Genomic DNA, 26,286 nt, shown 5'->3' with positions numbered 1-26,286 from the left:
TTGGGGGCGTGGCTTAGGAAGGAGACGGTTCATTTCCGGGCGGAAGCGGCGCAGTTGGGAGCGGCGGGAGGAGCGGGGCTGGTTTGCCGGGTGTCCGTGTGTGGGCCAGGCCGGGCCGGGTTCCCGCGGGCGCCATGTCGATGTCGCACCTGTACGGCACGGACGGAGAGGATGGCGTGGAGATGGAGAACTTCGAGGTGTCTGACTGGGACCTGCAGAACGAGTTCAACCCCCACCGGCAGCGGCACCGGCAGAGCAAGGAGGAGGCGACCTACGGCGTGTGGGCCGAGCGCGACTCGGACGAGGAGCGGCCCAGCTTCGGCGGCAAGCGGTACGGGCAGGGGAGGGGGGCCCAGGTCTCGGTTGTGCCCAGCTCGGGGGGCCGGCAGGGCCCGGGTGGCGGCCCCTTTCTGCGGGGGGGTTCCAGGCTGTAACCGCCAAACCGAACAGCCCAGCCCGGGACAGGGGCGGCCGTGGGATCTAAGGCACAGTAATTAGAATAGTGTGGCCAGCAGACCGAGGGCAGTGACCATCCCCGGCACTGGGGAGGCCAAACCTCAAATCCTGGAGTCAGTTTTGGAGCCCTCACGCCAAAAAGAAAGCCCTTGAACTGCTAGAGCGAGTTCAGATAAGGGAATGCAGCTCGCGAAGCAGCTGTAGCACAACTGGGATGACAGCGGCTGAGGGATCTGGGGGGTTCAGCCTGGAGAACAGGAGCTGAGGGGAGACCTTCTGATCTCTGAACTGCCTGAAAGGAGCTTGGAGCCAGGAGTTCGGGCTCTGCTCCCCAGGAACAAGCGACAGGGTGAGAGGAAATGGCCTCAAGTTGTGCCAGGGGGGGTTGAGGTTGGATCTTGGGAACAATTTCTTCCCCAAAGGGCTGTCGGGCATTGGAACAGGCTGCCCAGGGCAGTGCTGGAGTCACCATCCCTGAAGGAGTTGGACAGATGAAGTTCTCAGGGATGTGGGTTAGTGCCAGGGTTGGGGTAACAGTTGAACTTGATGATCTTGAGGTTCTCTTCCAACCAAAGTGATTCTGTGATTCTACGACAGTAGACCCTGGGTTTGTATAGGAACGTCCACAGGTCCACTGGAGCAGAATTTATGCTCAGGTTTCATTTTGATGTAGCTCCAGGGATTACTCGGCCCCTGTGAACTTCATCAGCGCCGGGCTGAAAAAATCAGCAGCTGAGGATATGTCAGAGGAAGACTCCGATGAAGACGAAAAGCCCATTAAGCAGGAAGAAATCCCTAAAGAGTTTGTGCCAAAGAAGCTAAAAACAGTGAGTTTTCCACAAAGTTTTCAGTTCTGTGTAATGCATTTGTGAAACTTAGGCTGTAGTCAAAGGTGCCAAAACATTAATAGAGCACTCAAGAAAGGGACAAATAATTAAAACCAGAGAACCAAACCAAGCAGGTGTTTTCTCTGTGTTTTGTTGCTCTTCTGATGTATAGTTTTGTGTCTTTGGCAACATCAGCCCTTTGAGGTAATTTTCTCTTCCTTAATATTCCCTTTGATCAGCTGAGGTTAAAATAAAAGAATGGCTTCCTGCCTTTGAAAGACTTTTTTTTAATCTCACATAATAGTATGACAAATCCAGGCATGTTATAGACTAAAAATCAAACTCTTATATTCAATTATCATACACAGAAAGAATCAGGAATCGGGCTCAGCTAAAGTCTGGTGGTAGAGCCTAATAACCAGCAGCTTTTCTCCTTCTCCATCCAAGGAATTTTGGGAAACTCCTTAGATGTCCAGCGGCTCAGGTGGAGGCACAAGTGGTGCCCCAGTGAGCCCTGTAGTGTGGTGACAACTGAACTGATTCCTTTTGAGTGAAGTTATCCCAAGCATGGTTATTACGATGCCCTAAGGTAATGTGGGATTTACTTGTTTGTTTGTTTTCACAGGGTGGTAATTTCAAGCCTAGTCAGAAAGGCTTTGTAGGGGGGACAAAATCTTTCATGGATTTTGGCAGCTGGGAGAGACACACAAAGGGAATTGGGCAGAAGCTTCTCCAGAAGATGGGTTACGTCCCTGGAAGAGGTCTCGGGAAGAATGCGCAAGGTACTCTGATTGTGTGTCTGGTTGTTTATTGTCAGCTGGTAATTTAGAGAAGAGATTGGATTCTCTAAAGAACCGCCATCTCCAGGTGGCTCCCAACATCATTTTTGTGTTCTTGCATCTCTTGCAAGTGACCTGGGTCCTCTTGATAACATTCAATTATATTTAACTTAAAATAGGCCAGTTTTATGCCCTTTTTATTTGTCAAGAAAAAAAGAGAAAGGAAAAAGGGAGATAAATTCCAGAGCTAGTCAGCTCAGAGAAAAGGAAATCTTGTTTTATGTGAAAGAATAGAAAAACAGTGAAATGCAGATGTGAATAATACTCTGCTTTGTTCTGGGTTTTGGTGTGTACTGGAATTAAGTGATTTTATAGCGACTAAGAAATGAGTAAAGTGGTAGAAGGTGGCAGACTGATGAAGGCAGAGCACTGGACTGGTTGTTTGTGTTGATTTGATAACTTGGGGTACTGTAAGAAACACACTCACTGTTCTCTCTCACTAAACAAACTGTTCCTCTGCTCTAACTTCTCTCCTTTTAGGAATTATCAATCCAATTGAGGCCAAACAAAGAAAAGGTAAAGGAGCTGTGGGGGCTTATGGCTCCGAAAGAACCAGCCAGTCTTTGCAAGACTTCCCGGTGGTGGACTCGGAGGAAGAAGCTGAGGAGGTATTTGTGTGCTCGTGGGCTATCTGTATCCCTTTTGTGTTGTGTGCACAAAATACTGTTCTGGGATCACCTGCTGTGTCACAGAAAACTGTTCGGGCTTATTTTAAATAAGCTGAAGATATAGCACTTGAATTGCATTTCAACATATTTTTTGCATTTAGATATATTTTTCTCATCACTGTGATGTTCTTTTGGTTGGTTGTGACTCAGTTTATTCCAGTAGTTGTGCTAAAACCCTACCTTCTAACAGTCCCTCCAGGTAAATAGTCCTTTTTGTCTAAAGAAAAAAAGATCAAAAATATATTGCCAGCAGTATGAATAGGGGTGTGACTGGACTACAGGACCTGAGCCAGTTTGTCACTGAGCTTTCCGGCTTTCCCAGTTATTTTGCTGTGCATCATTTTTCATTGATCTGGGGGTTATTTTCCTGCAGAAAATAGAGGTGAATTTGGGGTGCGACAAAGAGCAGCACCCACAACTCCTCTTTGGTTTTGTTTAGGAATTTCAAAAAGAGCTGAGCCAGTGGCGGAAGGATCCGAACGGAGGCAAGAAAAAGCCCAAGTACAGCTATAAGACAGTGGAAGAACTGAAAGCCAAGGGCAGGATCAACAAGAAGCTCTCAGCCCCGCAGAAGGAGCTGTCGCAGGTCAAGGTAAGGTTAGTAGCCCAGGAGGTCATGTCTCTGGGAAGCTGTTTGTCCTCTTTGGCACCACGAGTGGTTTTTAACCATCAGTTGCTATAGTACAAACCACTTCTAAGAACTGTCCACCCACAGCCTCATGAAAATTGAGGCCTTGGACTCATGCCTGAATCATGTCATAGACCATTGTGTCACCTGGAACACTGGGTTTGTTTTTAAGCAACAATTTTGGCCTCAGGAAAATGGAAATTAGCTCAAATGTGGGGTTTTTTTTAATTGCAAATCAAGTTTAATTGTTTCACATTTGTCATAAATAAAATGCTAATGTACCTCTGAAAGCACAGTTGTCCTTATTGCTATTGTGCAACTTAAACATGTAGTTTGAACCATCTTCTGCATAAAAGGGACAGTAAGGGATTTGTCCTTTATGCGCTTAATAACATTATTCATTTAAAGCTAACATGTCTTTGAAAAGGTATAAAGGTATTTAAGGCTTCTGTGTGCTAATGAATAGTGCAGTATTTGCATCGTAACCACTTGTAGGATTTCTGGGTGAAATGGTAAAACTGAGGTGAGCAGAGGATACTCCTCCAGCTCCAATTCCAGACTCTTTCTTACCCATCTGAAGTCTCAGTGTCTGGAGTCGGCCTTTCTAGAGGCAGACCCAGTGGCCTCCTTCAGAACACCAGAGTGAATTATTAATAGTAGCCTCCTGCAGTAATAAAGGTACTTGGAAATCTTTGGTTTTCAGTTTGGAGTCAGGGATTTCTTCCTTTTTCAAACACGAGATATAATTTATGTTTTCTTAAGACATCTTTGTTCTTGTCTGTTGGAAGGTTATAGATATGACGGGCCGGGAACAGAAGGTTTATTACAGCTACAGTCAGATCAGCCACAAGCACAACATCCCAGACGACAGCCCGCAGCAGCCACTGGGCAAGGATGCCAAGCCCCAGGGCTTCGCCTTGCCCGAGCTGGAGCACAACCTGCAGCTTCTCATTGACATCACGGAGCAGGAGATCATCCAGAATGACCGGCAACTGCAGTACGAGAGGGACATGGTTGTCAACCTGACCCACGAGATACAGAAGATGTCCGAAGTCCTCTCGCACGAGGAGACGGCGATTAGCAACCTCAGCAAGGTGCTGGAGATGGTGGAAGAGTGCGAGAGACGGATGCAGCCCAGCTGTGAAAATCCCTTAACCTTGGATGAATGCGCAAAGATTTTTGAGACACTTCAAGACAAGTACTACGAGGAGTACAGGATGTCTGATCGGGTGGACCTGGCAGTAGCAATAGTCTATCCGCTCATGAAAGATTACTTCAAAAACTGGGATCCCCTCAAGGTGCACATTTGATTTATCTGCAGTTCATGATGCCTTAAGTAGTCTTGATTATCTTGACACACCCCCCCTCACCACTCCCTTTCCCAAATTCTGATCAGTCTGGAGAGAAAGAGGAAGAAAAAGTGCCTTCCTCTTGCCTGGCAGGGGAGAGGAAGGTTCCAGATAAACTTCCCTGTGTTCATGGCAGAGCAAAATAAATGTGTGTGAAAAGATAGACCCACTCTGCATCCACTCTCAGAGATTTGCTATGACTGAAGGCCACTGTTCTGTGAGTTGGCTAACAATTCAGGAGCCTGAAGGTTTAAATTAGTCCCTTTCATGTGTGTTGGGAAGAAATAGTAGATGAAAGCTCAGTCTCTAGTCTTTGCTTTTTAGCAAAAGCAGGAGAGCTCTGTTGTTCAGGCAGTCAGAGATGTGCTGGCTGTTCTTAATGCCTTTTTGGCTGTGATGGGTAAGTCTGAATTCTTTCTGTATACCTGAAAAAGTCCAGGTTATCCTCTTTTTTTTTTTTTCCCCCAGGGGTGTGTTAAATCCCTAAAGTGGGATTTTCCTCTTATGGGGCTTTACTAATCACAGCTGTGAGCTCCTGGCTTGCCTTATGAGTGGTGAGACAACTGTCTGTAGTGAGCATGCAACAAGCCTGCACTTTGGGGATACAGCCAACGTGAATGAAAACAGATCAAGGCCACTCATGCCTTGTCATTTTCAGGACTGTACGTATGGCACAGAGATCATAGCCAAGTGGAAGAGCCTTTTGGAAAACGATCAGCTGTTGTCACATGGTGGGCAGGACCTGTCGACAGATGCTTTTCACAGGTAAAGAGCAAACGAGTTGTACTTTGTGCAGCATCGTCAAGTCCTGCTTCCTCAGGGGTAGAAAAGAATGGATATGAGTGTGCTCTGTTAAAATCCAGGTGTCGGCTATATAAAAAGAAGTAGAGTTTGACAGTTACCATGTAGTTTAGTTAGGCCTGGGGCTATAGATTTAAGCTTGTTTTTTGTTTTTTCTCTTCTCCAGACTGATGTGGGAAATCTGGATGCCGTATGTCAGAAACATAGTGGCGCAGTGGCAACCAAGGAACTGCGGGTCCATGGTGGATTTCTTGGACAGCTGGGTAAACGTTGTTCCTGTCTGGATTCTGGAGAACATTCTGGATCAGCTCATCTTCCCCAAGTTACAGAAAGAGGTGAGATGAGAGGGCTTTGTTAGAGCGAAGCCATGTTCTCAACCACTATTTGAATTTCAGACAATGAGAACTTCCAAAATACCAGTTTGCTGTGTCTACTTGTGCACTTAGGAGTCAGGGGGTTGCGTTGCAGCTCTTTTTGCACCTGGCAAGACTTCCCACTAATGGACAGACTTATTTAAATGTTTTCTCTGTTTCACCCCAAGGTCGAAAGCTGGAATCCTTTGACAGACACAGTCCCGATCCACTCGTGGATCCACCCCTGGCTGCCCCTGATGCAGGCGCGCCTGGAGCCGCTGTATTCCCCCATCCGGAACAAGCTGGCCAACGCGCTGCAGAAGTGGCACCCCAGTGACTCCTCCGCCAAGCTCATCCTGCAGCCCTGGAAAGATGTGTTCACACCTGGCTCGTGGGAGGCTTTCATGGTCAAAAACATCGTGCCTAAACTGGGTGAGACAGGCCAAACAGTGCTGGATTTCTAGAATCTGCCGGTTGCCACATTCTCCCTTACAGGCAACAGGTCACGTTGACATGGTTGCCAGTGTCACTTCAGAGAATGTTATTGGGAAGTTTAGACCAAGCTTGTGTCTACTGCTACTAGCACCACACATTTTTTTCAGAGGCAGATATTTTAGAAAATGTGGGGAAGTGCTCTATTCTGTCTTATTTTTCTAAATCATCTGATTCCTCTGTTCTTCAGCTGTCAGGAACATCTGGTAGCTGTCAGATAGTACCAGGCTATAACATCTCTCTGTTATTCCTATATTCTTTAGCCTATGCTTATGCTTTTGCCACGAGATTTTGTAATTCACCATTCAGCCATGTGGCTAAAAGGTTCTGTAGTCTAGAGAACAGTCAAATGTTTTAAATTTCAGTTCTGGCAGCAAATTGTAATCACCAGAAATGGAAGCGTACTGTTTTGGTGGCAGGGATCAGTGAGTTTAAAGATCCCAAATGTCCCTTAGGGCAATAAGCAACACAGGTGCTCCTCAGATCCTGTGTGTTGGTAGTGAAACAGGTCAGGGCACTGATAAACCTGTGCATTGGGCTTTCCTGACTCTTCTCCCCATTTTCCCAGGGATGTGTCTGAATGAACTCATCATAAACCCTCACCAGCAGCACATGGATGCCTTCTACTGGGTGATTGACTGGGAGGGCATGATTTCTGTCTCCAGTCTGGTTGGGCTGCTGGAAAAACACTTCTTCCCAAAGTGGCTGCAGGTGAGAATCTACCCAGGCTGAGCAAACAGGCAGGATTGACTGTGAAGTGTTACAGTGTCTCCTGCCTAGAAACTGCTGCCCCAGCACTGAAATGGTTTAACTACCAGACAGTGTGATTTCTGCTCATAGCTCCATACACATCATAACAGACTATTTTCTAAGACTGTCTCAGTCTTTTACTGAAAGTTCAGTAATAAACAAGTGATAATAACTCTCCTCCATAAATGTGCCTGTCCTGCTGCATCTGATCTGATGTGTTTTGCAGGTGCTGTGTTCTTGGCTCAGTAACAGCCCCAATTATGAAGAGATTACAAAGTGGTACTTGGGTTGGAAGTCCATGTTCTCAGACCAAGTGTTAGCACATCCATCAATCAAAGACAAGTTTAACGAAGCTCTTGATATCATGAACCGGGCAGTGTCTTCCAGTGTTGGTAGGTGGCTTTTGGTGACAGCTCTGCTCAACCTTGCACTGGGAACAGACTGGGACCTTGTTTTCACATGTTTTTCTCCAAACAGGTGGGTACATGCAGCCGGGCGCTCGGGAGAACATCGCCTACCTCACCCACACCGAGCGGAGGAAGGACTTCCAGTACGAAGCCATGCAGGAGCGGCGGGAGGCTGAGAACATGGCCCAGCGCGGCATCGGTGTGGCTGCAAGCTCTGTGCCCATGAACTTCAAGGACTTAATTCAGACAAAAGCAGAAGAGCACAACATTGTTTTCATGCCTGTGATTGGGAAGCGGCACGAAGGGAAGCAGTTGTACACATTTGGACGGATTGTCATTTACATTGACCGAGGTGTCGTGTTTGTACAAGGAGAAAAGACTTGGGTGCCAACCTCCCTGCAGAGCCTCATCGACATGGCCAAGTGAGACCCTGCAGTGAACTGGGAAGATGATCTTGCAAACACTTTTACTGTAACTCTTAGAATAAAGAAGTTACAGATTTGTAAATAGAATGAAACTGTAGCTATACACCAGGATTTTTTTCTTGGAACTGTTCGGGCAGTGTCAAGAGAAGTCAGTGCTAAGGGAGGAAAAAGCAGTTCTGATGCTTGTGTAATTGCCACCGTGATGGGAGGTGGGTCTGCTCCAGCAGCAGATGAGCGGAAGGTCTTCATTGACAGCTGTCACAGCATCTCCTTTCCTGCTGCACTACTCTGGCCCTGAGTTACTGTCCCAACAGTTTCCCCTCCCTCAGCAGGTTCCTCTCTCCTCATCTTACCTCTCAGGGTGTGCTGATGGCACCTTTGGCCCAGTGCCTGCCTGTGGGCCATCGGCCACCTCAACAGAGCTGCAATGGGGCTGATTTTTTTCCAGCAAATTCACAGAATGTGTGCTGTGGGACTGCAGCAGTTTGGGGCTCAGCGGTGAAGGAGGGACATAGAGGGTTTTTTTCCCTAGAGGGAGGGAAACAGATTATATATATTTTTTTTTTTTTTTAAATTTTTTTTCCCTAGAGTGAGATGGTTCTTCACAGAAGAACAGATTAAATGCTGATTTCAGTAGCACTGAGCAGCTGAAGGCACCTGCCCATGAGAAATATTTCCTAAGCCTGCATTTGGAACTAGACAACAACGCCCTCAACTACAACCCCCTCAAATAATTTCCCCATCCTGATGCTTCTAAATGTGTGTATATGCAAAGGGAGGGGATCAAACAAGCAGTTGTGTGGTATGGATGGTTTAAAAGGCAGATTTTAGTTAAACTTTTTTGCTGTAGTTGAGTGGAAGTCAAAGCACAGCTTTACCGTTTATTAAACAATTAAGATATAAAAACGTCCCATCACACTCAGTGTTTGGGTGCTGCTGTTTTTGGCAGAGCATGATGATGCTGTTGGTTCCTGAGCTTCACTTTGGCTGTGCAGAAGCTGCCATGGGCAGAGCCGTGGCCCCGTGGCAGAGCATGGTCAGGATGCCGTGGCAGCCAGGCTGTGCTGCTCAGCTCTGTCCTCCTTCCTGATGATCTCCAGGTCCTCGCAGTCCTGGTACGTTGGCTCCTCCACAAAGTTCCAGACCTCAGGAGACAGTCCCTTCAGCTTTTGCAAGGGAAACCAGTGGACGGAGGTGTCGTTAAAGGTGTCTAGGTACCGAGGGTGTGCGGGGAGCGCCACTTCCTCTGTCCCTTTCAACACCTAAAGAGCATTTGAGGAAAAAGTTATGTATTATGCAGAAGAACCTTTCTGCAAATTTCATTTAAGAGTTGGTGAAGATGGTGTGATGTTAACCTCAGCTGCTGTGTGTGCTGCAAAGAATGTAGAATGATCCTAAAGCAATTCATTTTTATACTATAGTGGCCAAAAATAAAAGACTTTTAAAATAACCCCCCCTTTTCTTTCCAGCTGCAATTAATTTATCATTAAGAGGTGCTTTGGAAAAACAATAAGGTTAAAAAACTAGTGGCTCATACCTTTGCTATGTAAGAATAATCTCTCTCCAATACTCTTGACAACAATCTAGAATAACACAAGGTAACCAGTGTTAGATACCACATTCCTGTGAATTTTAGACAACTTTTCTCACCAGGTAGGGGGGATAGGAAAGAGATGGTTGATGACTGCAAAGGGGACAGCAAGTTGAAAGTGAGCAAAACAGGGGAAGGGTTGTCTTAAGCAGTGCAGGAGCAAGGGAAGCAAGGAGGGGAGCTCACTGCTGGAGCCGAGTACCCAAGGGCTGCACGCACCGCTCCTCGATGCCTCGGAAGCTGTTCCCGATGATGACCATTTTGGACAGCGCCTCCGCGGACCAGTTCCTCCACAGCAGGTTGTTGTACAGTGCTTTCCCGCAGTGCACCATGTAGAAAAGCGTGGCCGACCCCTCAATGCCGTGTTTCCCCTCCTGTGTGGACACCCGTGCTACCTGTCCCATCCAAGCCCCCTGGCAGCGGCACGACGGTGCCCGCCACCCCGGATCCGGGAACTCTGGTCCCCGCGGTCCCTCACCTCATTCTCCGGGAGCAGCCGCAGCCCCAGGTGCTCCAGTGCAGCCGCCTCCTGGGCGGTGAACGCGGGGTCGAACAGGGCGCAGTGCTCGGGGGGCACCTGCGGGGATAGACGTGCGGCCGTGGGCGGGGAGCGAGGCGGCGGGACCCCCCGGTTGCGGTCCCGTTGCCCCGTGCTCACCCGCAGCTCCTCCAGCAGCAGCAGCAGGAACGCCAGCTGGTGCCGGGCGGCGGGGCAGCCGCTGAACCGGCCCAGCCCGTAGCACACGCACTGGGCGGGCGGTTCCGCGCAACCGGCCAGCGGGGTCCGCACGGCTCCTGCGGGCACGGACAGACGCGTCAGGCCGGGGGGGCGGCCCGTGATCCCCCCCCGGCATCCCCCCGACACGCACCGGCGCTCGCCGCCCAGAAGCCGGAGCTCAGCAGGTCGTCCCTGTGGGGAGAGCGCAGCGTCAGCAGGACCAGCAGCCCCGGGGAAAGGGGGACGGCACGAGCCGGGCCCGGACACTCACCGCGCCTCCTGCAGCCGTCGCAGCACCGCGCCGCCCTCCGCCTCCTCGCCCGCCCTGCCCCGCCGCCGCTGCCGTCGCTGCCCGCCCGCCAGGTTCCACCCGCCCGCCGCCGCCGCCATGCGCCGCCCTCCCTCCCGGCCGCCGTAGCGCGGGCGGTCACGTGCCGCGGTCACGGGACCCGCGGGCCGCTTCCCGGAAGCGGCGGCAGGAGCCCGGGCCGGGCGGTCCCGGTGCGGCCGTTCGGCAGGGACGGTCCCGCTCCCCGCACTCATGGCCCGTCCCGCCGCGCCGGAGCCGTGGTGAGCCCCTTACCCCAGGCCCTCCCGGGCGGTGTCACCGGCTCCTCGGTGCTGCGGGGGTCACGCGTGGCCGGTGTTGCGGCCGCGCTGCTGCCCCATCAAGGCGCGTTCGTCCTTTCGGTGACGGGGGAGATTTGTCCCCCGGGGGTCGCTCCGGGAGCGGGGCCGGTCCCAGGGGGATCCGGCCGGAGAGCGGGAGTGGGAAAAAGCTCCTAAATCCTGGCGGTTGTGAACCGAATAAATGCCCGAGTGGGCGATTTGTGAGTGAAACCCCCACCCCGTGCTCTGGAGACCCGGCCCGGGCGGCAGCGCCATGAACAGCAGCTGCATGAACAGCAGCAGGTTGTGGGAGCTGTTCGGCCTACGCGTGGTTAATGCTTAATGATAATTATTCCACGCGCTTGTGATCAGAGAGTTTCTCACAGGTCCAAATCTCCTTCCTCGTGTCTTAGCCGCAGTTACAAGATTTATCTTAAACCCACAAAAGCGGCCGAGGGTTATAGTGTGGGACCATGTTAGTGCTGCTTTCAGGTTTAAACTTGGTGTGATTGTGTGAGAACCACATCTGCCCTCATTTGTGATAACTGGTTTATTGCTCTACCTGAAATAACAGAGAAGAGAAGGAGAAGCAGAACAGTTTTCAAATGTGCAGTCATTTCTGCCAACACTTTGATTTTTTCCTTTAGGTGGAATTACTTTTTCCTTTACGATGGTTCGAAGGTTAAGGAAGAAGGTGATCCTACGAGTGCCGGAATTTGTTATTTTTATCCTTCTCAGGTAATGTCTGCTTTAGTTTCAGTGCCTGTAAAGAGATATTCGCCTTGTGGGTCAGTGCTGATAATTCCAATTCAGGAATGGTTGGCTTTTCAGGTGGAGCTTTGGATTAATTCTTATGTAGTATTCATAGATGTTTTAGGAAAACTTGTGTGCCTGGAGGCAGCTGGGGAGGGCCCTCAGCGGCCCTCACCTCGCTGGGCACGGTGGGGGGGACTCTGCACCCTCACTGCTGGTCCTGGTCAGCAGGGTCATCCAGCAGAGTCCAGGTCTGTTCTGGTGGTGTCTAAATACACACGAGGGATGAAACTGCCCCTAAATAAACTCTGGGCCCTTGTGCTGCCTGAAAGAATGCAATCCAGTTATTTCCCCAGAAATTTACCCATGCTAATGCATTGGTTTACAATTGAATTGAACTCATAATACATTTTTATTTATACTTGAATACAGTGGTGATTTTTTTGCCCATGTCCTTTTAAAAGTAAAACAAACCAACCTCTCTGTTCCGTGCCATCCCTGCCAGACGCTCACGGAGCAGCAGGAGCTGCTGTGCGGGCAGCTTGCCGGCGTGGTGCGCTGCATGGCTGAGATCTCTGGAGCTCCCCCGAGCCTCATTCGCCTGAGGAAGCTCAAGTTTGCGGTTCTGGTGGATGGCGACTACCTGTGGGTGAGTTTGGGAGGTCTGGGGAAAGTCATGGAATGAGGGCAGGGAGGGTCTGAGCTGCTGTATCAAACAAAGAGGGTTGTGTTTTTCCCAGCCCTGGGCTGCACACAGCGAGACCTGGGGCAAGCTGGGGTGGGAACTTGCGATGCACAACTTGCCGTTGCAAGGGTGCATGAGTTTTGTTCACTGCAGCCTGCAGGCATGTGCTGTGGCCAGCGCTTCAGCTGTTCGGTCAAAAGCTTTGTGTACCTCGTTTATGTGTCCAGACCCAGCGTGTTTTCTTAAGATGTGCTTGGCAGTGGCTGCAAAGCGTTGAGTTCTGCATCAGTATATGTATCTGTGGGTGACTGGTGATGACTGGAAACAGGATCCCATGTGCTGCAGTTTATACCAAAGACTTGGTCTCCCTGTTTGGCAGCCTGACCATTCTTCTAACTGTCGGTATTCCCCACTGCAGAGCTTTGTCAGTGTCAACAGACATTCAGTGTGTAAAGAGCAGTGTGGGACAGAGTTGTGACAGAAATGCCCCAAATCATCCCCTAGAAACTGGACCAAGACTGGTCAGACCTGTTTAATTGGTTTTGCTGTTCAGGCTCGCTGGGCTCTGGTGCTTCTGTTTCTCTTGACAACTCAAACACTAAATGAAGCATCTTCATTGCTGTAAATAACAAGTTAATCTGAATATTTTCATGTACTTAGTTTCAGGAAAATGTTCTCAGCTATTAGAGCACTGAGCTAGGTCATCTAATGTGGGAAGGGAGTGTGTCTAAAATGCTGGATTTGTGATATTTATTTATCCTGTCTGTGCCAGGGCTGTTCTGTGAGTATTTTTGATTTTCCTGTTCATCTGACTTGTGAATCTGGGGGATGTTTGCCTGCCACAGAGCTCCTTGTATGCCCTCGATACTCATCTGAACGCGATAGGAGTTGTTCTCACTTACTGTGCTTGGTTTTGTGAGGAAACGTTCTTCATTCATGGCTTTCTGTATCGCAGGCTCTGGGCTGTGCTGTGGAGCTCCCTGACATCAGCTGCAGGCGCTTTCTGGAGCAGCTGATCAGCCTCTTCATCTTCTACAATGGACCCGTGCGACCTGCGTACATGGTAATTAGGAGTGGGTGTCTGCTAGTGGTTTCCTAGATGTTTGGTCTAAAGCAACTTCATCTCGATATCTTCTTCCTCCTCATCCTCACGAGATTTGTCACGTGTAGCTGCTGCCCCAGCTGGATTGCCTCTGACACCTCTGTGCTGTGATGGCTGTGTGGGTTTTTATTGTCCGCAGGCATTTTCTCAGGAGGAGCTGAGCAAGCAGTGGGACAGATACATCGAACATATCCAAAACAACACCAGTGACCTCCACAAGATTTTCAATTCTCTCTGGAACCTGGACAAAACCAAGGTAAAAGCCTGTCCTCTGCAGTGTCTGGCTCTAGCGCTGCCTTAGTGTCAGTGCTTTTGTGTTTTATTTGCTGCTTTGAGGGTTTCCCAGGACTTTCTGGCTTAACTTCCTGTGGTTATCCTGCTCCAGGTGGACCCCCTGCTTCTGCTGAAAGCAGCTCTCATCTTGCAGACTTGCCAGCGGTCCCCCCACGTCTTGGCAGGCTGCATTCTCTACAAGGGCTTGTAAGTAACGAAAGGGTTAATGTGCACATTAAATCTGCCCCTTGCAGGGCTGTGATCTCGGAGCAGGGTCACTGGCTGTGCACACAGGGCTGCTGTTATTAGCAGGAACATTAATGCTCCAGGCAAGGTGACTCCTGTCTGCTGCTGTATTGCACAGAGGGTGAATAGTTATTTGTGTTTATCAGTGAGAGAAATGGAAGCATGAAAAAGATTCAAGGTTTGGGTTTTAATAGTAATCTATTGTCTTTGATATTCAGCAGGATGTGAAGACTGAACTTCTCTTAGGCATTTTAGGTGCAAGTCAGTAAGGAAAAGAAAGTCATGTGAATGTTATTCTTTCCCCCATTCCCTCTTGCAAAAACAGTGCATGTGTGTGTCTCTATGTATTTTTTTTTGACTGGCTGGTTGGCCAGGACCATTCTCTATACTGATAGGAAGTGTGCAGACAAATGAGCCAGAATTTCCCATGAAAAATGTTGGCTTCTTTCAACCAGAGATTAATCTTAGCTGGAGATGCTACAGATGTGGCACTGAGCAGCATCAAGGAAAGCCTCAAAGGCAGCCTTGAAAGGAGGTGGGGGAATCTGAGAATTTCTTGGCAGTAGCGTTCAAGCACCATTTTTCTTTGGCATAAAGTGTTCGTGTAACACCATTTAGGAACATTGGAAATGTGCCACAACATGCGCATCTTTCCAGGTCTGGCAGAGGCAGGCCAGGCGTTTTCAAGGGAAATGAGCTCAGACCGCTGAGTGCGAGTCACTGCAGCACTGGGGAGCCAGCAGTGTATGGCAGCAGAGTGGATGCTGACTCGAGTCTCGCCCTGTCTCTGCCCATCGCCCACGCGTGTGTCTCGCTGCTCTGTCTCGTAGAGATTGTTTTTTTACTCCAAATGTCATCCAAGTTCTCTGAATTACAAATCTTACTACAGCACTACAAACGGTTTTGTACTTGAGTTAATCTTCTACTTTAGAGTCTTTTGGAGAATCTCCAGAATGTGGATCTCAACAAGACATAAACGGAAAGACTGAGAGCACTTTTGGGAGCCCAGTTTTTCCAAATCTTCCCCAGTGCCCACAGCTCTTCATGGGGCAGCAGGAAGCCTGTATGGATTGGCCTGTCTTAGCTCTTGACTTGGCAAAACCAGATTTGTTGGCCCAAAAGAAATGCCCACAGGTGGATTTGACCCTTTTTTGGGTCAGAGCGCTGGGCTCTGTGGCTGAGCCTCAGGAAACAACACTGCTCACAGGTGACTTTGTGGTGTCCTTTCAGGATTGTGAGCACCCAGCTGCCACCACCTCTCACTGCCAAAGTTCTCCTGCAAGGCGACGAGTCTCCACATCAGGTATGTTGCTCAACATGTTCCTGAGTGCAGGTACCCAGTGGTACAGATGCAGCCTGGGAGCTCTGCTCACACCAATCTTACACACGCCCTTGCTGGCAAGTACAAATATTTGGAGTAAATCAAGTAAGGTTTCAAGACTTCTGCACTAGAAATTTACCTTTTTTTTTTTTGGTCTTTAAATTACTGAATTCATGAGTTCTCACCTATGTGATGTTTTGATTAGCTTTTTACCCAAGTTTAGGTAGTTAGTGCTAGATATACAAAATAAATGTCTGAAAGTGACAAATAGGTCAGTTTTTGTTTGCATTAAAGCTTGTCAAAAGTATTTCTTTACGTGGCTCAAAATCTATGAACAAGCCATCAAGCTCCAGATACAGATCAGGCCTCTGCTTTTCTCTGGTTGAGTGAACCCAGGGTTTGTGCCCTGAGCAGACAGTAATGGCAGATGGTGGCATTTGTCCTTGCTTTTGGGTGTATTTTGGTTCTTGCAAAGTTCCCTTGGCTGTGAGGGCTGCCTAAGAAACCAAATCATTGCCCAGCATGGTAAACCAGTCACAGCATTTGCCGAAGTGGCTGGGCTGGGCTCTGCTGCAGCCCCAGGAAGCTACGGGGGCTGGCAGGGGTTGAGTCACAGCACGGAGCTGATTCTTGGCTTTTCTTTCAGAGCGAGCCTGAAGGTGAGGAGCAGCGTGAGCCTGGTGAGCATCCAGCTGCGGAGAACTGGTTGCCAAGTGCACAGCATACGGGCAACACGCTGGGTCGTGTCCTCTGCGGCGAGAGCATGAGCTGGTTCTCGGGGATCCATGGCAAAGCTCTTGCTGGATGCAGGAGTGCATCCCTGAGGGTGCTGCTGCCACTAGGCAGCACGTGCCAGTGGGTGTTATGTAACCAGAACCAATTCCTTCCTTCAGCTAAACAAAGAAGTTTGCTCTTTTGGGTTTAATTGTCAGTTCTGCAGATTCCCAACGTGCCTGCTTTAATTCCAGTTACCCATGTGCCTACTTGGCCACTGACGGAGCCCTGAAAACAGATGGCCAATGCTTTCTGTCCAAACCTTCAGTCATCGTTTTTAAGCATCAGTTTATAGATATTCTGCCAGGATGGTTAGGAAAAAAACAAACAAAACCTAAGGGAAAATATAACTGTGTGAGTCATTAAGTGTATGAGGAAGCTGGGGAGGTGCTGCCTAGTGAGCTGTGGGTAGCTGTGGTGACCCAGGATGGTGGCATCATTTCTCCCGCGGAAGCCTGGGTGCTGATGGATCTGGCTTCTGTTCCTTATGCTGACGCATGTTAATTTAATCCTCAAACCCCCATTGCTCTTGCAGATTCTCCGTTGCCGCAGGGTGTTCGTGTCATCCCCGTATTCCTAACAGAAGATGAAGTCTCAGTGCTCCGAGACTTTCCAGTGGAGTGGATGTCTAGGTAGGAAGTCAGTCTGACACATTGAGGGGCTTTTTCAGCAAGGGAGCTAACGCAGGGCACTGTGTTCTCGCTGGCTGTCGTAACTGTTTTTGCCGATAGACTGTCATCTGGCTGTTAGAGCTGCCTGAGATCTTTCAGGCTGGACAGAATTTGTGGTGTCCATCTCTCTGCCATGAAGCAGCCTGAAATAGAACCGTTTCCCAAGAGCTGCTGCGATGTTCTGTTGTTCCTCAGCTCACTGTGCTGCTCTGCACTTTGTGACGTTCCCAGGTGTCCGCAGTGCCAGTGGCCCATGTGTTTCACCTGTGCTAGACCTCAGCCCATCCTTTTCTGAGGCAGATGCTCTTTGTAGCAGGCAATAGATTAGCTGTTGATACACTAGTAGTGTCATTAGGTGTCTAATAACAGATCCTATTCAGTAGTTTAACCAACTCGTCATCTCCCATTAGGTCACCTGTGTCTCACACAAGCCCCAGCGGAGAGGGGAGTGCTCTCTGCTCCCAGACAGTGCCAGAATCAACAGGCGTTCATGAAAACCAAGCCCTGAATAACATCTCTGTGCAGGAGTGCCCTTGGCCAGCTTCAGGCACAGCTGCAGCAGAAGGTGCTGCGCAGTCAGGCAGCCTCGCAAACACGAGTCCTCCAAAGGGCTTCAACAAGATGGAACCCAGTGCAAAGAATTCTCCAGCTGCAATACCGAGCAGCCCAGACAGCAAAAGCTCAGAACTCAGTAGCAAAGCGTCATTCCCAGCAGAGAGAGACACGAAGCAGCTGCCGAGCCCTTCCTCACTCCATGCTGCTGAACAAGCTCAAGCAGCAGGTGTGTATCTGAAAGGCTTCTTCTTTCCAAATCCATATGCCCAGGAGCAGAAGAGTCAGACTATGGGGAAATCTCTTGTGGACACTGATGTTGAGCAACACAGTTCCCCAAGTTACTCTGCAACCAGCAAACAAGACGAGCAAAGGACTGTAAGTCAAAGCAGCATCTCTGCAGAAAGCAGCAGTGCAGCTGGTGGCGATGTGCAGGGTTTGGATTGCACGGGCACTGCAGTGCAGTCAGAGAACACGTGCTGTCCCCAGAGCAGGGACAGTGTCCAGCTGCCTCAGGTGGACACTCTGGGGGCCCAGGGTGGTGTGGAGTCAGGCAAACACTGCAAAACAGTTAAAATGAGCTTGTACGTTCATTGGATCAAGGGGCTTGTGCTCTCCCTGCTGGCTGAAGATCCCCTCCGAGAGGACCAGCGCTCCGTGGAGGATGTGGTGAGTGGCAAAGCTTCTGCACACCCGCAGATCCCCTCAGTGCTGTGTGTCTGTTGGGGGGGATGACAGGGGTTACACTGAAGAGCAAGCGTTGCACCGCTGTTTCCATCTCTGCTCACCTGCTCTGTGTTGTGCAAGGCAAAGCCGTTTGGCTCAGGGTTCGTCACCACAACCAAAGCTTCGTGGGCGGTTGTTCACGAACATCGCAGTGAGCTCAAGAGGTGAGAGCATCGTCTCACAGGCAGCTCCTGTTGCCTGTTGTTGTCTGTCGGTGCCAGCGCCGGAGCAGAACGTGTAGGTGTGACCGTCAGACAGCCCCATGGGCTGCCAAGGGCCTCTGCTGGCTTTGGGATTTGTTGGGAAACCCCGTCAGTTCTGTAGTGCTTTTTGGAAAGCCAGGTTTGTTCTGTTTAACCTCCACTTCGCATGTCACAGCTTCTCACTCAGAAAGCACCAGAGAGATGTGTCTGGCAGCAAGTCCCTGAAGTGATTCCTTTCTCCGTGAAAGTCTGTCTGTCTGCGTCCCCAGCCTTCTCAATGACGCTGCTCTTGGCACCTGAGTGAAGTGTGTCATTTGGGTGCTCCCGGTAGGTGTTGCACCAGAACGATCCCAAGTTACCCTGCTGGGATTTGCTTTGTGCAGAGGTTTCCGTGGCAGGTCGTGCCGCTCATGGGGCTGTGGGGAAGGACGTGGCAGCCCCGGTGCTTCCCAGCAAAGCATCAGGCTGCAGAGCTGCTGCCGGCCGCTGCCGCCGCCCAGGGAGCTGAGTCAAAGCTGCAGAGCCCTGTTCGATGTGCCAGTTGCCATGGGAACAACCTAATTTCTTTAACCATCAGACTGGAAGGTGGAGGAAAGCTCAGACTAAGCCTGCTCCCAGCATTAGCAGAGCTCAAGGTTACTCCTTTTCTTTCCAAGCTCTGGGACTCGGAGGATGTGGCTGTGATCCCCCTATAAGCAAGGGGATGGCAGCTCTGCACAGCACAGGGGGGTTGGCATGCCCAGGAAAGGGTTACTGCAAAATTGGACGAGGCCATGAGGTGCAGCCGTGGCATTTTGCACCAGACACAGCAAATCACTCTGTCCCCTTCCTGCTTGTTTCAAACAGGCAGCTGCTCAAAAGCTCCTGCTCTGCCATGTCTTCTTCTATGAGGAGAGAGGGGGATGAGGCAGGTGGGAACGGATGCTCTGGAGCTGCAGGTCAGCCATGTTGCACTGGTACCTACAGCTGCTCAAGGTTTCCTCTGGTCGTGGCTCTGCTGTGCTGGGAGCTGGTGCGGTTCCCAACAGCTGCAGCTGGAAACCAACCTCTGCTTTGCTTCGTCTCTGACTTGCAGGAGCATCTGGGGGACATAAGTAGTGTATGAAATGTCTGGTGTGGGACAGCTCTGCTGGTGATACCCTGCATGTCCTCTGTCACACACCTGGGCAGCGCCAGCAGCGTGCCCGGCCTGGTGCAATTTGTCATTCAGCTCATTAAGTCTCCAGATCAGGTGCCCATCAGTGCTGCTTGACATCTCGGTTGGTTTTCCTTTGTGCATTGCCCCAGGGCTGACAGAGCCTGTTCCATTCCAGTTCCTCTTTTCCCAAATACGCTGCTTCCCTCTCACATGCTCTTGCTTTGGATCTCAGCAAAGCTGCACTGTCACCCACGGTCACCTAGCGTGGGTTGTGACTGGGATTGGGTTTTTCTGACTACACCCTTCCTCCAGATGCAGGTATTTGTTATCTTGTAGAAGACACTCCCACGGGGACACCCCAGGAGGAAGCGTGTTTTTGGAGAAAGCAGAGCCAGGCTCTGCTGCTGGCACCATGGTGGATTTGAGGCGGAACCTCAGCTCATCTGTTCCTTTGTTTATCTGTAGATTAAAAATCACCCTCAGCTCTCAGGGATGTCAAAGCTTAGTTAGAATTAATGTTTGTCGAGTGCTTTGAGGCCCCTGAATGACACCAAAGAAGGGTAAAATATGCTCCTTGTGCATCTGAGAGGAGCCGGCAGCACCGATCATCCCTCTGGGAGGACGGTTTCCAACACAGACAGAGCAGGAGGATTTGGCGGCTTTCAGGCTCACTTTCCACCACGGTTTAGGTCTTATCCCTTCATTTCACTGCATAGAAAAGAAAATCCATTCCATGCCCAGCGGGTGCAAGGACAGGCTGGGCGCTGCTGTCCTGCTGAACTGAGGTTTGATCCGCTCCGCGGTGAGGGGAGCAGACAGGCTGGAGGATTATGGAGATAATCCCAGCACTGCCAGCAGGTCCCTCGGTCCTGCCTGTGCCGTGCCTGCTGCATGGACCCTCAGCACGGCCAGGGCTACTGAAAGTCCAGCTGGGCAAGCAGTTTGGCTTTCACATTAGTGCATTGTTGTGCAAATCACTTGCTCCATGTGGGGCTGGTGTTACCCCACAGGTGAGGCTGTTCCCTTGGCTTTTCTTTTGTCTCTCCGGTGCTGGCCCAGCGCTGCAGTGGCCCAGGGGCTCGGAGCAGAGCAGGAGAAGATTCACTCCTGTGGAGGCTTCTGTGGGAAATGCTACCAGGAGTTAGACCCAGTGCTGGTGTGTAAAGCTGCATCCTGTGCTGTACTGCCTGCCTGGTGTAATAAGGGCTGGTAAGCAAAGGAATGTTCCTTGCTGCTGCTAAAGTCATGGCCAGGATGTGGAAATGAGCCCTGGAGAGTAATGTGTGATGGCAAATCAATTAGCCCCTTGCATTTTCCCAGAATTAATAGCATCAGGGGGTTTAATGGCTTATTTTCAGGTTGGAGTGCTCTTCCCTGAGTGCCAGTCTCACTGACTTGTGACCTTTCCTCCATCCCCAATGTTCCCAGCCATTCCTGGGCGGCAGCCTGGGCAGCACATCACGGAGAGGTCTGGTCACCTTGTGATCGATATTGGTCACCCCAGCTCCCTGCAATACCTCCCTGGGCGTCAGGCCCAGCACGGCTTGAATCTAACAGGTGCCTTTTTTTGTCCTGTCTGCAGTACCACAGCAGTCTGGCTTCTCTGAACGGCCTCGAGGTTCATCTGAGGGAGACTCTGCCCAAGGACTCCTCGTCCTCAGCCAAGACAACCTACAGCTTCACTCACTACGACTGTGTTCAGAACGTGCTCACGGGTAAGTCTTTGTCTTCCGGAACAGCAGCCGCTTTGCAGGAGGGAATATGGAGGAGTGGAGGTTTATAGTAACCTTTTATCACGCTTCAGACAACTTCTCAGAAATGTTGCTTGCTGTAACTCTTAGCAGATAACCTGGTTATAAGGCCTTATTGGGGAAGCTTTGTCTTTTGTGAGTTTATAATCTGCTGAGGCTTACTGATGGCTTTGTTTGAATGGGAGCCAGAGGCCGCTGGGAGATGGAGCAGCTGCCACTGGCACTTTGGTGGTGTTGCTTTGGGGTTCTGCTGAGGGCTAATCCTGAGGACAGGACTCAACACCGTCTTCAAACGTGCCCTCCTCCCTCCCCAGCTTCCTTAGTTCCTGGTGCAATGCCTTTTGTCTCACTGTACGACAGAGTGTTTGTCAGTCGTTTCTGCCTACAAGAAGTAGGATCTGGGAGCAGGTCGTAGCCAGCAGCTCAGCGAGTGCTGCCCTGGATTGGTGGGTGGACCATCGCCACACAGAGACCCCCGTGCATGTATTGCTCCTGTTCACTCTAATATTTTTCTGGCAGCCTCACCAGCAACATCCTGCCTCTCTCCAGCTTAGAAGTGCTTTAGGGGAAGAGAGAAACCCCCGTGATTCTGGGTAACCCAGGTCTTAGGCCCTCTTGTCCCCCCACTAATTAGTGTCATTGAGGTGACACTGGGGTTTGAGGTGTCCCCCAGTCTCTGTTCTGTGGGTACCAGGGTCTGTGGGAGTGTCTGCAGCCTGCTCCTGCTCAGCACACAGGGACATGCTCCTCTGCAGCCTGGGCTTGTAACCCACCCCCTGCTCCTGTCCCGCAGCCAACCTGCCCCGCACACCGGGGCCCCTGGACCGGCACTTCCTGAGAGCGGCCACGCTGATCCACAGCGACTTCGGGCAGCTCCCCACCGCCTCCGAGGTCATTGTCAGGTACGGGGTGCTCGGAACCGCTCCCTGGGGCACATGGGAGAGGCAGAACCTCTTTCCTAGGGCTGATGAGGTTTGGCACGTGGTGGAATCACACTGCTGTCTCTTGCCAAGGGTCAGTTGTGTCACCTTATTCCCTGAAGTTTAGTTGTGGGCTACTTATCTTGTGCCTGCAGTGTGGTCTGGGTGGTGAGAGGCCAGAATGGCACCAGGGTGAGTGAACTGAAGGCACAACCAAGTTGGGCCACAGCTTTGGATTAAGATATAACGCTAGAATATTGCCAGTTCTTGGCGCCATAAGGTTCTAAGACACAGTTTTAAATATAGCTGTTCCTAATAAATTTGTGTCTCGGCTGGGAGCCAAAGGCACCCAGAATTGGCAACCTAGATTTTGTTTTCTTGCACGGCGTGTTGGGTTGGGAACACACTGTGATGTGCGTGGCAAACTCCATTGTAATGCGCCAGGCGAGATGGTCTTATCGCAGCCACGGTGACGCTGGCCCAGAGCTGCAGCTCCGCTCCTGAGCTGCTCATGTTGTGAGTTCGCAGAGATTCTGCTCGCCTGGCCCTGCGTGTTTGTCCAATACATGATGAAATAAAGATGCTTCTGGGAATTACAGTGTTTCACTTCCCTGACGCAGCTTGCCAAGGGAATGTGAATCACACACTCCAGTGCTGGAGAACTCCTTGTTTAGCGTTAGTTTGACTGGCTCCTTAAATTCTCTACCGGCCAAGCTGGCGGATTCTGTGTTGCCCCAAAAAAAGCAACTCCACGTGTGAATCAGGCTGAGTAACAAGATGACTAAAACTGCTTTCTTTTATGGCGAGTTGTCACAGAAGGGTGTCAGCAAACATATCAGTCGCTGCTTTACTCTGTCGAGGAGGAGCGTGGAGTCCTTTGCTTTGCTCCCTGCCAGCCCTCTCCCAGGTAAACCCTGAGTGGTGGCTTCTCGTCAGTGACTTGAGCTTCTATGGTTACACTATCTGGCTGTTGTCTGAGCTTCATCACATGTGTCCTAGGGGATGAGGCATATGATGCTTTCTCTTTTAGGATGCCCAGATCCTTGAGAAGGCGGGTCTGGTTCCTTGTGGCCTCTGGCAACACACTGCGGGGTTTCGGTGCCTATTTTAGCTCTGGGTTCCCTTGCTCTGCTGAGAGAGACCTAAAATTCCCTCTCAATAGCTGAGAGTCTAGTGCCACCAGTATCCCAGTGCCCAGCGTGGTGAGCTGAAGGGGATCTGGCCCAAAGCTGTGAATCCTGACCGCTGCCTTCTCTCCTGCCCTGCCAGGAACGCCTCCACGGCCGTGTACGCCTGCCGGAACCCTGTCCAGGAAACCTACTTCCAGCAGCTGGGCGCTCCGCTCCGCAACTCAGGCGTCCCCAACCCCCATGACAGTGCCTTCAGCCTGCCCAGCAAGGCCAAGCAAAAGCTGCTGAAGCACGGAGTGAACCTGCTTTGAACCCACGCGTCTGAGCCCGTGCTGAGCGTTCATCTCCAATACGTAAAATCTCAAAGGTGTTTACTCGGTGGGAGGCAGGAGGTTCTGTGCTACGTCTGCAGGTTCTCAGCCTCCCTTGGCCTGGGGAACAGGCTCTGTTCCTGCAGCTCGTGCCGTGCCAGTGCAGGTTGGTGTTGGTGTTGGCTCTTACCAAAGGCTGCAGATAGAAAATTGCTGGTGGGCTGCTTGGTTTACATTGACTCTGGGACTATTTGTGGTTCTCTGCTGCAGGCAGAGGCTCCTGGGGTGCCTTGACCTGAAGTCAAACCTCTTCTTGCCCTAAGCTACACAGACAGCAGGCTGATGAGCAGTGCTGACTGAGATGTCAGACGCTGCATCTGCCGGGAGTCCTGTGCCTACATTTGCCCTGGTCAGACTTGGGCTTTATTTATATCTCTTAATCTATAGAAATGATCCCCTGCCATGATGTAATGCCTTACCTTGATTAACAGCTTGTTCTCAGCCTAACTGGAATAGAATAAGTGCTGCAAAACTCATAATCCTCCTACAGGAGCTGTCAGGGGGTTTGATACTATTGCTGCATCAGGGAGGTCCTTGTTCCCTCACAGCTGCCTTCCTGATGGCCTCTCACTGGGGACACGGTGATGGTGATGAAGGCTCTACCCCCGCTGCCTGTGCCTCAGCCTCCTGCTCCCTCCTGCACAAGGACCTTGTTTCACCTCTTAACTCTTGCTACTGTCTGTTCTGTTGACAAAAGGCAAGCGGGAGCCCCTTGAGCTACCAGGACCAAAGTGGGTTTGCAGCCCGTCGACAGCCACTCTCTGTGCTGGGGCTTTCAGGGCCTGTTGCTGTTACAGATGCACACATCACCATTATGGTGACAATAAACGAGTCTCCAAGACTCATCCAAGTGCAATGTGTCAGCGGCCAGAGTCCCCTTATTGCCTGATTGTTGTGTTTGTGATTCCTGGCGCGAGGGTTTGGGGATGGGGTTGGTGCAGGTGGGGTTGGACAGGCCGTGCCTGTTGTTTCCACCGCCCCTGCAGAGCAGCCACTTGTCAGGGTCTGAGCAGATCACTGAAGGTGGAAGTGTTGGTGGCTTTACTGTGACACGGTGACAGCAACAGAGCTGCAAGGCAGCCCCAGACCACACTGCTGCTCCGAGGGAGATGCCGCTGTCTCCTGGCTGGTGGTTTTGGAAAGTGGTGGCATGCTCCATCAGGAAACGCGAACAAATTGAAGGAAAAGCCTGAGAGGGACAGGAGGGAATTTTGGCACAGCAGCAAAGCACAAAATAGATGCTTTTGCCTGCTGTCGTGAGGAATCTTCCTCTGCAATCTGCTGTGCCATCTGTCGGCAGCGAACAGCTGGGGTGGCTTCATTCCCTTGTGCTTCTTGAGCTACATCTGGCCACTTAGACCTATTTCTGTCCTTTGACTGTTAGAGGAAAGTTGTCTTGTGGTAGTACAGTGAAGATCTCTAGGCCCTTGAGTTAATGGTTGTGTTGGAGACAGGATGTTTAAAAAGCAGTCATTTCAAGTAGAACATGATGAGGAGCAGCTAGTGTGCTGGCTGGGTCTGGTCTGAGCATGTGAGTGCTGGGAATGAGGGCCGGGGCCTCGTGCTGAGCCATTTCTGGTGTTGCCAGGCTGGCTCTGTGCTTGGGAAATGTCAGGTGCTGGATTTGGGGCAGTTGGGCAGGACAGAAGTGTCACAGGGCTGGGTGTTCTAAAGCATGACGTGTAAACTCAGCTCAGGCCTGTTCCCTCTTCCCTCCCTGCCAGCAGCTGCCTCAGCAGAACCCAACCCCTCTGTGTTGTGCTTGACCCCAGAGCAGTTACACCAGCAGGCAGAGCCCATTCTGTTCTCAGCACAACAGTTTATTGATAATCTTTGCTTATCCACTGTATGAATGTCACCAAACCATAAGACAGTTGCCGAGCCAGCCTGCTTCCTTGGGCTCTGGTTCCAGGCAGTCAATGTGTGTAGAAATCATGCACTTCAGATTTTCTGTAACAAGACAGGTGTAAAAAATCTCTTGGATGTATTTGAAATCTCTGCCTTATCTTGCAATCTAATCACTGAAAAATTGGTAAAGAAATCATAGGGCAGGTGGGCTGTGTTCCCTCCCGGGTGCGGGGGCGAGCAGTCCCCAAAGCCACGCTGAGGCCACCGACCCCAGCACAGCCGTGTCCCAACCAGAGGTGCAAGGACGGCAGTGAGCACCCACGACATGCTGTGCTTCACCTGTAGCATGTTATAAACCCTACGGTACCTCTGCACCCCAAAACCCCCAAACAAACCCTGGATGCTTGGCGACATCAGGAAAAGTTCATTGGTTGCTGGGTGGGCAGGAGTCCCAGGGTGGAGGGCTCATCCCTTGGGCTGCAGAACGAAACACCTGCTGCCTTGGGAAACCTTTCCTGTGCTGTCAGGTACATGTGAGCTGCTGCTCTGTATGCTCACTCTGGCTTCAGGAGAGGAGACGCTGGAGCAGCAGAAGGAAGCGTCACCTCCTCCCTTTGCTATGGACAGACAAAAGCCCTGTTCTGCACTCCCAATGTGTCCCTGCCCGGCAGGGGCTTCCCAGCTTGAGCGGTGAAAACCGAAGGTTGCAGACAAAGCCAGGAGGGGATTTAGGCAATCGATAACTCCCTTGGTCAGATTAGAGAGTGGGGCCTGATGTGCACTGTCCCCTCGCCAGGGTGGACATTGGGTTGCTGAGGCAGGAGGGACGGGAACTGTGGGCTGGGGCCCTGCTGCGAGGGGGACAGGAGCCCCTGGGCTGGTGGTGCAGGAGCTCTCTGCAGGCTGAGC

General features: G+C 50.9%; 3 protein-coding genes across 8 annotated transcripts; 2 read left to right on the top strand and 1 right to left on the bottom strand.

The window, feature by feature from the left end:
• Nucleotides 1–2: 2 nt before the first annotated feature.
• TFIP11 (tuftelin interacting protein 11) lies at nucleotides 3–8,719 on the top strand. Its single transcript, XM_080355150.1, has 12 exons — nucleotides 3–331; nucleotides 1,130–1,283; nucleotides 1,909–2,065; nucleotides 2,603–2,730; nucleotides 3,230–3,382; nucleotides 4,207–4,716; nucleotides 5,426–5,532; nucleotides 5,735–5,903; nucleotides 6,110–6,353; nucleotides 6,982–7,124; nucleotides 7,390–7,555; nucleotides 7,641–8,719. The coding sequence occupies exons 1-12, from the start codon at nucleotides 135–137 to the stop codon at nucleotides 7,994–7,996; spliced, it is 2,484 nt and encodes an 827-aa protein (XP_080211276.1). The 5' UTR covers nucleotides 3–134; the 3' UTR covers nucleotides 7,997–8,719.
• Nucleotides 8,720–8,863: 144 nt separating this feature from the next.
• SRRD (SRR1 domain containing) lies at nucleotides 8,864–10,694 on the bottom strand (the record flags this gene model as incomplete). Its single annotated transcript, XM_080355159.1, has 7 exons — nucleotides 8,864–9,257; nucleotides 9,533–9,578; nucleotides 9,806–9,960; nucleotides 10,065–10,163; nucleotides 10,245–10,381; nucleotides 10,456–10,496; nucleotides 10,576–10,694. The coding sequence occupies 7 exons, from the start codon at nucleotides 10,692–10,694 to the stop codon at nucleotides 9,033–9,035; spliced, it is 822 nt and encodes a 273-aa protein (XP_080211285.1). The 3' UTR covers nucleotides 8,864–9,032.
• A 92-nt stretch (nucleotides 10,695–10,786) lies between these two features.
• Nucleotides 10,787–26,092, top strand: HPS4 (HPS4 biogenesis of lysosomal organelles complex 3 subunit 2). 6 transcript variants are annotated; one of them, XR_013922960.1, is made up of 14 exons: nucleotides 10,787–10,874; nucleotides 11,561–11,651; nucleotides 12,172–12,315; nucleotides 13,307–13,414; nucleotides 13,593–13,709; nucleotides 13,839–13,933; nucleotides 15,203–15,275; nucleotides 15,940–15,973; nucleotides 16,603–16,699; nucleotides 17,149–17,959; nucleotides 20,940–21,072; nucleotides 21,902–22,010; nucleotides 23,298–23,635; nucleotides 24,078–26,092. XR_013922960.1 is itself a non-coding variant. In XM_080355146.1 (13 exons), the coding sequence occupies exons 1-13, from the start codon at nucleotides 10,846–10,848 to the stop codon at nucleotides 23,467–23,469; spliced, it is 1,992 nt and encodes a 663-aa protein (XP_080211272.1). In that variant the 5' UTR covers nucleotides 10,787–10,845; the 3' UTR covers nucleotides 23,470–26,092. The 6 variants fall into 6 exon arrangements, 4 of the variants coding, with proteins under 4 accessions (XP_080211272.1, XP_080211273.1, XP_080211274.1 ...); XM_080355146.1 differs by having other exon boundaries at nucleotides 15,940–15,952; nucleotides 23,298–26,092; XM_080355149.1 differs by having other exon boundaries at nucleotides 10,789–10,874; nucleotides 23,298–26,092.
• The last annotated feature ends 194 nt before the right edge of the window (nucleotides 26,093–26,286 follow it).

Source organism: Nesoenas mayeri, assembly GCF_963082525.1.
Source record: "Nesoenas mayeri genome assembly, chromosome: 17".
Taxonomy (NCBI): domain Eukaryota; kingdom Metazoa; phylum Chordata; class Aves; order Columbiformes; family Columbidae; genus Nesoenas; species Nesoenas mayeri.
Note: the sequence above shows the minus strand (reverse complement) of the source record. Positions and strands in the feature narration are given on the sequence as shown.